This window comes from Ictalurus furcatus, chromosome 15 (genome assembly GCF_023375685.1).
Source record: "Ictalurus furcatus strain D&B chromosome 15, Billie_1.0, whole genome shotgun sequence".
NCBI lineage: Eukaryota > Metazoa > Chordata > Actinopteri > Siluriformes > Ictaluridae > Ictalurus > Ictalurus furcatus.
Window position 1 is genome coordinate 17,527,857 of NC_071269.1, and position 11,419 is coordinate 17,539,275.

Below are 11,419 nucleotides of genomic sequence, written 5' to 3' on the forward strand. Positions count from 1 at the left end.
TGCTTTCTATTGTCAAAATCTTCAAGGATGTAAAACATTTTTAAAAGAGATTTTAGTACACATTAGGCTTGTGAGATTGTGTGCAATATGTCATCATCCGATTGTACCCCTAACTATCGGCGATCGATGATAGTATCACCTATAGCTTTGAGGAGGAAAAATAAGGGGGTGTGGCCAGACACCTAAGGCATTTCTTGTACATGAGTCATTACAGCAGGAAAAGTAGCAGAGGCTGGTTACGAGTCGGCTATAGCTGTGTTTAGTCAGGATTTATTTATTTATTTTGCTTAATTACCCGTTAACAAGGTCAGGCATACTGCAAAACTGAAGTCGGGACCGTAAATAAACTTTACGAGTTATTCGCTGGGACTGAGCTCGTTATAATTCTTAAATAAAATTATATAGACTACAAGTGCATACATGTGCTCTGTTTTGAGTCACATTGTGCCATTTTCTTAATTGAAACCACCACTCATGTTTTGAGAGCGAAGACATTCATGTCTCTATCTGTTCAGCAGCACAGACACTAATATTCATCGAAGAAGGAGGCTTTGTTGTTCGGGTCCCAAGCCATACAGTAGGTTATTATGGTTCATATAGGATACAAAGTAGGTGAAAAGAAAAAAAAAAAGCTACAACGGATACAACAGATACAAGAAAACAGATACAACAAAGCTGCACACAACCCATCTTCCGACAGACGTTTAAATCGTCCAACTTGATATCCAATCGTGATAGTATGGGAAATTGCAGTATCCAGTATATTCCAACTATCGTCAATCGTCCCAAGCCTATTACACATTACATAATAGTATCATCAAACTCATTTTAAAAGGTTTATTTTGTAATGCAACACCACTGGTTTTGAAGGCAGTTTGTTAGGAACCATATCTCATGATGCATATCGTGCATCTTAGAAATGTCTTGACATATTGTGATAATATATTTTATTACTTATTATTTTTGTTACAGTGCCTGCCACTAGCTCGGGCACCTGGAACAAGCAGATTATGTGTTTTATTCATATTTGCCTAGTCAAAACTGCAAAATAAAGTTCAGCACAAAGCTGTCATTTAACTCTCCATAACACGTTGTGTCCTTGTAGTTATATATCTAGAGAAAATAAAGCCAGTAACCAGACTTGAAAAATATCTTTCACATGCGATGTGCAAACAGAACACCACATCTCACAGCTGAAATGTTCATAAACCATTTTTCGTCAAAGACACAAATGCGATGTGCTACATGATCATATATATATATATATATATATATATATATATATATATATATATTATATATATATATATTACTCTTAGTCTGTATTAATGCACCTAACTAGGGCTGCATGATTATTTTGATCAACATTGAGATCACGATTATTCATTGATTTTAGGGGGAACATTTTTTTTTTGGCTCTTTCACATTTAAATAAACAGACCGCTGCTTTCACCTCCATGTTGTGTTACAGTCCTGCTAATCTTTGCATCAAATTAGACTGATCCTTAAAGTGCATCATCTCGTAGATGCAAAATATAAATAAAATTGTAGCCAAAATACAGGATAAGTAAAAATAAAAATTCCATCAACCAAATGAAAATATGCAATCCAATATAACAATATGCAACTATATGAAAACAATTCAGGCCTATGCAGAAAATTATCAATTAATATCAATTTGACATTAAGCTTAGTTTGCCATCTCCTCAGAAGGCTATTAGCCTTTTTCCTAATATGGATCATTTTTGTGTTAATCTACTTTTAATTAGGACTCTTTATTGTTTAAGATATTTAAAAATAAATATTTTAAGCTTGTTTATTTATCAATTAAGCAACCAACAATATTTCTCATTGCTATTATTTTAACTCAATTAACAGTGACCATGAGCAGAGAGCTTACATTTAACTGTTTATGACAAATCTCCTGATTAAAGCTTAAACAAAAAAACAAAAAAAAAGATTGGTATCTGGATCGGTTTCGATCGTAAAAATCCTGATCGGTGCATCCCTAATGAACACCATTAACCTAAAGCGCTTTGCATCTGACGGGTAAATGAACTCACCCAATTACATCCTATATGAGATTATTCAGATATACACAATATACACAGAGCGAGTCGAGAACTGGCTCCAGCCCAGAACCATGACAGTGGAAAATGTCTAATAGTGTAGCTTTAAATATATTTAAGAGGAGCAGACTTCAAAGACTGAACATTGAGGTTTATTGTATTTGTTTACAAGGTGGAACAGGTTAACGGTTGGGTTTTTTTTGCATACAGTCTGTAAAATTAACTGAAAATACTCAATTTAGTTTATCAGAATGTAAATTAATTTGTCATGGCTCACAGTAGGTTGCTAAATTCTGTCATAATTGACAGGCTCAAGTTTTCTCATGCCTTCTTGTGTGTTATACTGTGGCACGTTAACGTTACCATCTCTTTAAAAATAATAATAAAAAAAGGAAACTTCAATTGTGCTCCAATATTTTTGACTGTGCTCCTAAATTTTTGTAATTAATAATAAAATAATTAATAATAAATTGTTACCATAGAGCCCTGGACTGGCCGTAAGCGCTTGATTTGAGTTTGTATGAGCGGAGGACGAACTTTATACGTCAATATCTCAGTCGATCAAGTTCATATAACCGTGGCCAGTCAAAATAGTAGTCAAGATCAATATTTGATTAATTGTGCAGCCCTGCACCTACACTAGGTGTACTTTTAGCCTCATCAGTTAGGTTTCTGGGCAACCAAAACATGAGACTGGGCAACACATTGGAGTTTTTCCTTGCCCTGTGAGCCAGATAAAAAATTAAAGCCTTGCCCACCCCTGCTGCACGTATGCACAGTTCACTTTTATAACCACAGAAAAAAAAATAAACCAGCACCCTCACCTTCAGTAAGTGTCGAGCCTGTTTGGGCACACACAGGAAATAGGGCACCATCTGGTTTGCATGGTGGAGAACAGCAGCGATAACTGTGGACTGGGTGAGACTGGAGAGCAGCTGTGAACAGTAAGATTTCAGTCAGCATGTTAAACACTGGAACAGTTTCCGTGTGATTGAGGACAAACTTAAATAAATAAATAAATAAACAAACCCACAAATTAAATATACCTGAACAAGTCCACTCAAGTACATTTTGATATCAAGCTGATTCTTCTGCCACTTGGGACTTGATGACGGCAATATTAATCTGCCAAAAATATATACACATAAATCAGGTGACTTCATTAATAAGCAAAATAAACAGTGTTGAGAGTGAACCATGATAAAACAAACAAATAAACAAAAAAAACACTACGTTTACAAGCACATCAATACTCCGATATTGAATTTGCCAATATTCTAATTACTACTGAGTCACGTGAAAGCCGCAATCCGATTGCCCGGTTCAGATTAAGACGATATTCTGATTCCCTCCACTGAAACGTCTGTTTTAATCAGAAATGTGTTGTATGTAAAATCCACTGAAAGTTGATATATACACATGCTCAGTCCTCAAGGAATTATGGGTGTGAACAGATGCTAAGCTGTAGGCTAGATTTTTTGGTATGGCAACTCAGGCATACAACCAAGTATATAGGAATATTCTGATGCCTGTACACAAACATTGTATTGGGAATATGTCTGCAACCCGAATATAGACCTCAACAGCGTGTGAATTATACACTGTCCTTCGGCAGTATTTTATCAGCCTGCTTCATTCATACTCAAGCCTTAAAGTGACCTCATGACAACAGTTAAACTTCATCGTAATCATTTCACCATCAACATTTAATTTCATGGTTAAACTGTGCAGGAAATTTATGCTTGAGATACAACTATGTTTAGATTACGACATTTATTTTCCAAGAAAATTTGTCTTTCAAACACTGATGGTATCTCCCGTGCTATCTCCATTACATTCGGCTCATTGAGTGCATGACTGTGTGCTATTTCCCACATTTAGCCTACTGTGCAAGCTCATGCATTTACAATAGTACTATGCATTTTAGGGATGGACCCCCCGAGAGAGGATCCGCATGCACGTGCCCTTACTTTTTTCTATCTTTGTCCGAAGCTTTGAAATTCAGCAGTTTGTTCAGAGCACCATGCATGTCCTTTATGCAGAACAAGATCAGCGCATTGAATACTGAAATGAAAAAGAAAAATATCAAGCATTTCATTTGACCAATACTGATTTAACATAACACATACTACATTTCATTAAAGCAAGGCATTTACCTGAACTGTCATCCACAGTGTAGCGACAATCTATTTCCTTGTCGCCTTTTGTAACTGCCACTGCAGCTTTGAAGGCCTGTGTGACGTCCCGGATCAAACGTGCGCTAGCTTCTTTCTGCAAAACAAACAAAAAAAATTATTAATTGATAAAAGTGTGAGGTCTTGTTCATTAATAATTTTATTTTTAAAAAATTATATTGTTGGCATGATGACCTTCATCAGGATAAAGTGGTACTCGAAATGAATAAATAAATGAATCAATATAATCGCTGGCAAACTGCTGTGGTATAAAGGAACAAAATACTTTGGGATGTGCTGTTATGGGAAAAATCCATCTATCCCTGTCGGTGAAGACCCCCCAGGAACATGATTATGTTCCATCATGCTTTATTCCTCACATTCATCCATTTTCCATATCCTACACAGGGTCACGGGGGAGCCTGGAGCCTATCACAGGGAACTTGTGGGACACCCTGGACAGGTTGCAAACCCATCATAGGGCACAATCGCACACATAAAATTTGCAAATGCTGATCAGCCTACAGCACATGTCTTTGGACTGGGGGAGGAAACCGGAATGCCGGGACGAAACCCTCGAAGCACGGAGAGAACATGCGAACTCTGTGAACACAGGGTGGAGACGGGATTTGAACCCCCAACTGCCAGGTGCATGAGGCAAACGTGCTAACCACTAAGCCACTGTGCCCCCTATTCCCCAAATCAATAGTAATGTCTGATATATATTTAAAAAAAAGTATTCATCCTACAAATTATACACGACACATAAGTCTGGCTGAGGAACCACATATTTTGGTTTTTAGACATACAAAGTCACACATCCCTGTGCAAAACAGTGATCAGGAGGTCCACTTTACATCTCATTTTGTTTCGAGAACATCGGTCTACATTGGCTGTCAGATTATTTAAGCGCACAACATCCCTGTATTCAGTGTTTATTAGTCTAATGAGATGAAAATACAGGTTACAAACACAGCCCATATCGTGTTTAGATTAAAGGCATAGACTACATAACATAGCCTGAATATTGTATGTTGTAGTTATTATTTAGTAGACATTTGCTAGAAACCACTAATATACAATGTGCAGCAGGCTTCAATGTAAATTCAATTAAATTTTATTTGTATAGCGCGTTTAACAATTGACATTGTCTAAAAGCAGCTTTACAGAAACATATAAACAAATGTTCATATGGTCCGCTCTGAACAACTTGCATATTAATCTTTATGAAATTTATGAAATTTCTCACTAATACAGCAGTCCTGATCAACTCATAGGTTACTGACTAGCCAGGCTGAAAAATGGTGAGTGAGAAAAGAAGGACCGAACAGCAAAACCTCACCTTAAGTGTTACATTTTCTTTCTCCTATAAAAGGTCATTGTAACTGTACTAGCAATATCACCCTATGATGGCAGAGTGACATACCATCCTCAACTTCTCACAGGGATAACAAAAATACAGCACCAGCGGCACATCACAAATGTTTTAATATTAAGATGTTCCTGAAATCATATTTAAAATGTGCTTCATGGTGGACTTTTCCTTTAAGTATTAAAAGGTGGCATCGAGTGTCCTCGACTGTAACACGCAAATGCATGATAATACGATAATGAAACCACATTCATGAAGAAAATTCAAACGCATTAGCAGGAAGACAGATTTTACCTTAAGCACCGCTTTCCAACCATCAATCATCTTAGTTGTGACTTTCGTAGTCTTTTTTGCAGATTTTTTTGCCTTTTTCTTATCTTTCTCGTCCACCTCCTCATCTGAGCTGGCAACCTGAAATCACAGAGAACTATCCAGTTAAAATGAGTTTTTAAATGTTAAACATAAATCAGCCCTTCCAGGATTTTGCGAATGCAGAAATGAACGCAAAATTGAGCATTCAGTGGAGCGTGTAATTTTTCAAAATAACTGCAGATTTTCCACAGATTAGGGCCGAGACGAGTCATGTGACATCATCGCAACACGCATTCAGAAAAAGCCCTCTTCGATTAATGTGCGTCGAACAGCTAAAAGGTCTCATTTACCAACAAACATCACAGCCAAAGACCGTGCATAATTTCATGCAATCGCAATTTTGCCCAATCAAGTAGTTTTTTAAAATCGCAAATTTTGAAAAAGTGCACAAAAATCAAGCATTTTGGCCACAACGATCACAAAAAAAAACCTCTGCAAAATCCTGTACAAACTGCATAATATAAAAAGGACTGACACAGTTCTCAGATCCACTAGGATTACTGTACTTTAGAAATGAAAAGAAATTGAGAAATCAAGTGCAAACACTGTATACAGTCGAGGTCAAGAGATTGCATACATCTAGGCTAAAGACATTTAGACAAACTCAATTTTTCACAATTCCACACATTTCATGTTAGTATACATTTCTTGTGTTACATCAATTAAGGAGTCTACTTTCTTTCCATGAGGGGTCACTTCAATAATAAATCAATAAAAAACTGATTGGTTTCAGCTTTTATTTTATCATATCTATATCTGATTTTCAGTGGGTCAAAATTGTGTTGCGTAAGCTTTTTGTTAGTATTTGGTGGCATTGCCTTTTCATTGCTTAACTAGAAACAAATGGCTGGTGTAGCCTTCCACAAGCTTCTCACAATCCTTGCTGGAATTTTGGCTCCTTCCTCTTGACAGAACTGGTGTAACTCTGTCAGGTTTGCGGGCCTCCATGCTCAGACATGCTTTTTCAGTTCAGTCCACAAATTTTCTACAGGATTCAGGTCAGGGCTTTGGGGTGCTCACTCTCTTCATAATATTTTCACTGCTTTGCCTTTATGATGCTTCGTATGCTTAGGATCATCATCCTTCTGCTGGAAGACCCAGTTACAACAGAGTTTTAATCTTCTGGCTGATGTCTTAAGGTTTTGCTTCAATATTTCTATTTCTTCCTCATCATGTCATCTATACAAGTCCCTTTTCCAGGGAAAAAAACCCCACAACATGATGCTGCCACTCCCATGCTTCACAGTTGGGATGGTGTTCTAAGCAAAAGCCACACACATTTTCCTCCATATGTAGCACTGAACAAAGAATTACATTTTTGCTTCATCTGAGCAGAGAACACTCCTCCAAAAGGTTAGGAATTTGTCTTGGTGATCACCTGCAGACCTCAGTCTGGCGGGGTTTTCTTTATGCCGGTCTTAGAGAATGGGTTTCGTTCTTGCATGATGGCCTTTCAGGCCATGGCGATGTAGGCCTAGCTTTCTCTCGCTCTCTCTCCATACTTCCATATCTGATGCCTCCATGTCCTTCACCAGCTCATTTTTTTTTTTTATTTGAACCTTTCAGATCAAAGTTCGTTCATCCCTTGCTATTTATTTGTGCCACACTGCTGAATAACGAAGTGTCCGTGTGCCCCAAGTTTTTAATATTTACATACAATTGTTAGAAAATATAAAAATGTAACAATGAACCATACTTTTCGAGGTCTGCATTTTCATGGTCTTGGCTGAATTGCACGGCTTTTCCCATGGTATCAAACATCTGACTCACTGGAATCATGATACAGAGAATAAATCTGTCTCTAATGGATAATTTTAAAATTTATACTGATGTGACCAAAGTAGACACCCTAACTGACTTGCCAAAAGAAATGTATGGTTATATGAAATGTGTGGAATTGTGAAAAAGTGAGGTTCAATATTTATGTATGTAAACATTTTGTCGCAAATGTATAAAATCATATTATATTCCCATATTGTCCTGATCATGTTTTCTCTCACTCTTTTTTTTTTTTTTTTTAAACAGGACAGCCATTTAGTAAATAAGGACGTACCTCCAGTTGAGATGGGAGTTTGTGGTATTTGTCTTCCTCTTCATCCTCTGAACTATCGGTGTCATCGAAATTCAGCAGCTTCTGGTCGTTGTTCTGCAAAAACTTGTAGAACTCTGGATCCGTGTCCTTAAGCCTCGAGAGCTGGTCTTTGTGGTGAGATGCTTTGCCCTTCTTTTTGATACTCCTTAAAAAAAAGGCAGAGTTTAGTTTTCTGCTGATATGTGAAATAGCAAATGATTCATAATAAAGATCATGATCAAGATCATGACACTTTCACACACAGGATCAGTGAACACAGGGGTCAGGACATACAGCAATGTTTATTAAAACACAATCAGTTTAAAAGTATAATTCTAATATTGTGAGATATGTCAGAGTCGTTATTCACAGCTTATAAAGCAGCAACACACGAGTGTGATATTGCTTTTATACAACAGAACTACAAACAAGAAATTAATATCACCGAAGCGATATTTCAGATAAAATATAGTCAAACATTCTGTTTATTTTTGCTCCGCTAGAGGAAACCGTTCCTAAAGAAGATACGGGGGGACACGCGCACACACACATGATTACATGTCATTTTCCACTGTAAGTATAATCAGCTGTCCTTCCCATCTCCCTGTAGCACTGTCTTAGGCATCTTACATTACAGACATTGCAGTTTATTGCTCTGGCTGCATCTGCAGTCCTCATGTCTCCCTGTCGCAGGTCTATGGCATGTTCGCGCAGGTCAGCAGGAACACTAGGCATCATTCTTCTAGTGTTTTTCAGAGTCAGCAAAAAGGCCTCTTAAATGTCCTAAGTTATTGTAACTGTGACCTTAATTGCCTAATGTCTGTAAACTGTTCGTGTGTTAAGGAATGTTCCACATGTGCAATAATTGTTTATGTTTGCATGAAAAATATTGTTTAAACAGTCTCCTGAAAAAGGGACGTTTCTTTTTTAGCTGAGTGTGTATACATCACTCACACTCAGGCTTCTGAATGGTTGGAACGAAAACCTGGGCTGCATCCGAAATCACATACTGCGACAGTACCCACTGCATTCGATTCAGTACCTACTGCTCGGCCATTGATACAGTACGCACTGATCAGTATAAGTGGTAAGCATGAATACAATCTGGACATACTATGCAGCACGGCTTCTAGCATCTATTCCATGCCAGTCTGGTTGCATTATGGGATAGCGCAGTATCCATAGTGTCCAACGGTTCCATACTGCAGAATCGAGGCGGAAACAGTCAGCCATCTGAGTATTTCTTGCCTACTGTTTTATGAATCCTGAGAATTCGGACATGCTACTCCTTTGGCGTACTTCTTTTCACCTACTGTGTAGTATGGATATTCAGACACAGCCCTGCACCCACACAGACCTTATTCGGATAAGATCGACACCCCTGGCTTAGAATCAATTAATTGATGAAAGTGAAATGCAGGAAATTACATGCACTTCTGACCTGCAGTTAGTGTTTCATTCTTAAATAAACAATCCCCCTGCTGACTGATTTACATTAAAGAGATCAAATGGCTTCAGAGAAATAGACTGAAGGCTTTGCTCTTAGTGTGAAACATTTTCAGCATGTCATTATTGAAAAGTAATAAGTTTGGTGCTGTTTTTTTTTTTTTTTGTAAATCAGTGGAACTACATTTTCTTTACAATAATCTCAATCACAACTAAAACCATACTCACTGGCCTTGGGATCCAGAGTAATCTGTCCCATTCTCCAGATCTGAAGCCTCATCTTCAGATTCATTCCCTTCAAAAGCATCAAATCCAGACAACAGGAATTCATCCACACTCAGATCCTCCAACTTCCTGTAACACAAACAATATGACACTGTACAAAAGGTGCATTCGATGTTCTAGATTTGAGGCGTCAAATGCAAAATGTAGCTAGTTTGCCCAGTTTTAGTCTCTTATTTTTCAGGCTAACGTTTATTTTGGATCAATAAGGAGTACATTCGTTTGAACTCTACAAGATGCCTTGCAAGTATAAATCTTTATATATTTTATAAATAAAGTTTTTAAGTTCGCACCACAGTCCTGAGTGAACTAGCCATGCGAGTTATTCTGTACAACTACCATCTAGCTAAACACTGAATCTAATTTACTGTCATGAAGTAAAGCTAATACCGAAATCAGGATTTCAAATGTCTCTCTATAAAACCCCTAATATATCAGTGGCCATAATACACAGTATATAAATACTAAATACTTCCATGTAGCTCTCTAGCTAGCTAGCGCTAATGTTCAGTACTTCTCACTACACACTAGAAAAATACTAGTTTAAGCGATCAGCTCTATATTCTATAAAGTCCCTATATACTCTAACAACACTCCAAATGAATTATTCACGCTGTTAAATGAATACAAAAAAAAAACATCTCGTTTAACGTTACCTCTTGCTCTTTCCTGCCATGCTGGATCCCAAATGTGCTTACAGACCCACTACCCACAATGCACCGCTGCAGTCTGTTGATCTTTTGTGTCATGTTTCATTCCATCGCGAGACTGGAAGCCTAAAAATTAGCGCATAGAAAAAGAACAGACTACACTGTTTTTTAAAACGATGTACTTTCTAATGTATCCTTATAAATGACTAGATAACGTAAAAACGTGGTTTTTAAACGAGGTGTATGAAATCTATTAAAGCGTTTCAAAGTATGAAATTCACAGCTGTCGGCGTTACGTGAAACAAAAAAATTATTTGTTTCCTTCGGCTTTCCACCACGATAAAACAGAAGGGAGGGTGTTATAGGGTTGCCAGGTGCATATTTTCCGTGAAACGGCTGGAATTTTTGAGCTACTGGCCGAGTGAAGGATTTGTCTGTGGTTTTAGCTTTTTTTGCATTCATTTGCATCCATATATTAAAGCAATAGTTATGCATCTTGCTGTATGAATGTATTAGGACTAATTATTCCACAGCCCTGTTGAATGTTTGATTCTTCTTAGTCAAAAGGTGATGAATTAGGATTGGGGAAGGAGTCAAAGTGGCTTTGTTACTAGCACAATTTGGATTATTTTCCTATAACAGCACATCCAGAAGTGTTCCTCTGTTAATATAGTGACTTGCCAGAAATTATCATTTTAATTTATTAATAAACACGTTGTACTTTTAACCATTTATAGTTACTAACCTGCCCACACCTCCCAGCAGCTCCCACTTCACATCTATTACTGTATAATACTGCTATTGGATACTTTTACTATTATGACTCTCACTGCAGGAAGCATGGTGGTGAGTGGTTGCCTTGCACCTCCAGGGCTGGGGTTCGAGGGGTTGCCTCTGCCCTGCATTTGTGTAGAGTTTTCATGTTCCCCCATGTTCTTGGGGGGGGGGGGGGGTGCGGGGTTCCTCTGGGTACTCCGGTTTCC

General features: G+C 37.7%; 1 protein-coding gene across 1 annotated transcript in view; it reads right to left on the minus strand.

The window, feature by feature from the left end:
- Window positions 1-10,517, minus strand: part of noc2l (NOC2-like nucleolar associated transcriptional repressor) — a 43,269-nt gene extending 32,752 nt beyond the window's left edge. Inside the window, exons 1-8 of the mRNA XM_053642657.1 lie at window positions 10,443-10,517; window positions 9,733-9,858; window positions 8,041-8,224; window positions 5,910-6,026; window positions 4,226-4,340; window positions 4,040-4,133; window positions 3,116-3,194; window positions 2,894-3,004 (exon numbers count right to left, since the gene is read on the minus strand). Of these exons, the coding sequence (XP_053498632.1) occupies window positions 2,894-3,004; window positions 3,116-3,194; window positions 4,040-4,133; window positions 4,226-4,340; window positions 5,910-6,026; window positions 8,041-8,224; window positions 9,733-9,858; window positions 10,443-10,462 (846 nt within the window). The 5' untranslated portion in view covers window positions 10,463-10,517. The remainder of the gene's footprint in view (window positions 1-2,893; window positions 3,005-3,115; window positions 3,195-4,039; window positions 4,134-4,225; window positions 4,341-5,909; window positions 6,027-8,040; window positions 8,225-9,732; window positions 9,859-10,442) is intronic.
- Between the last annotated feature and the right edge of the window lie 902 nt (window positions 10,518-11,419).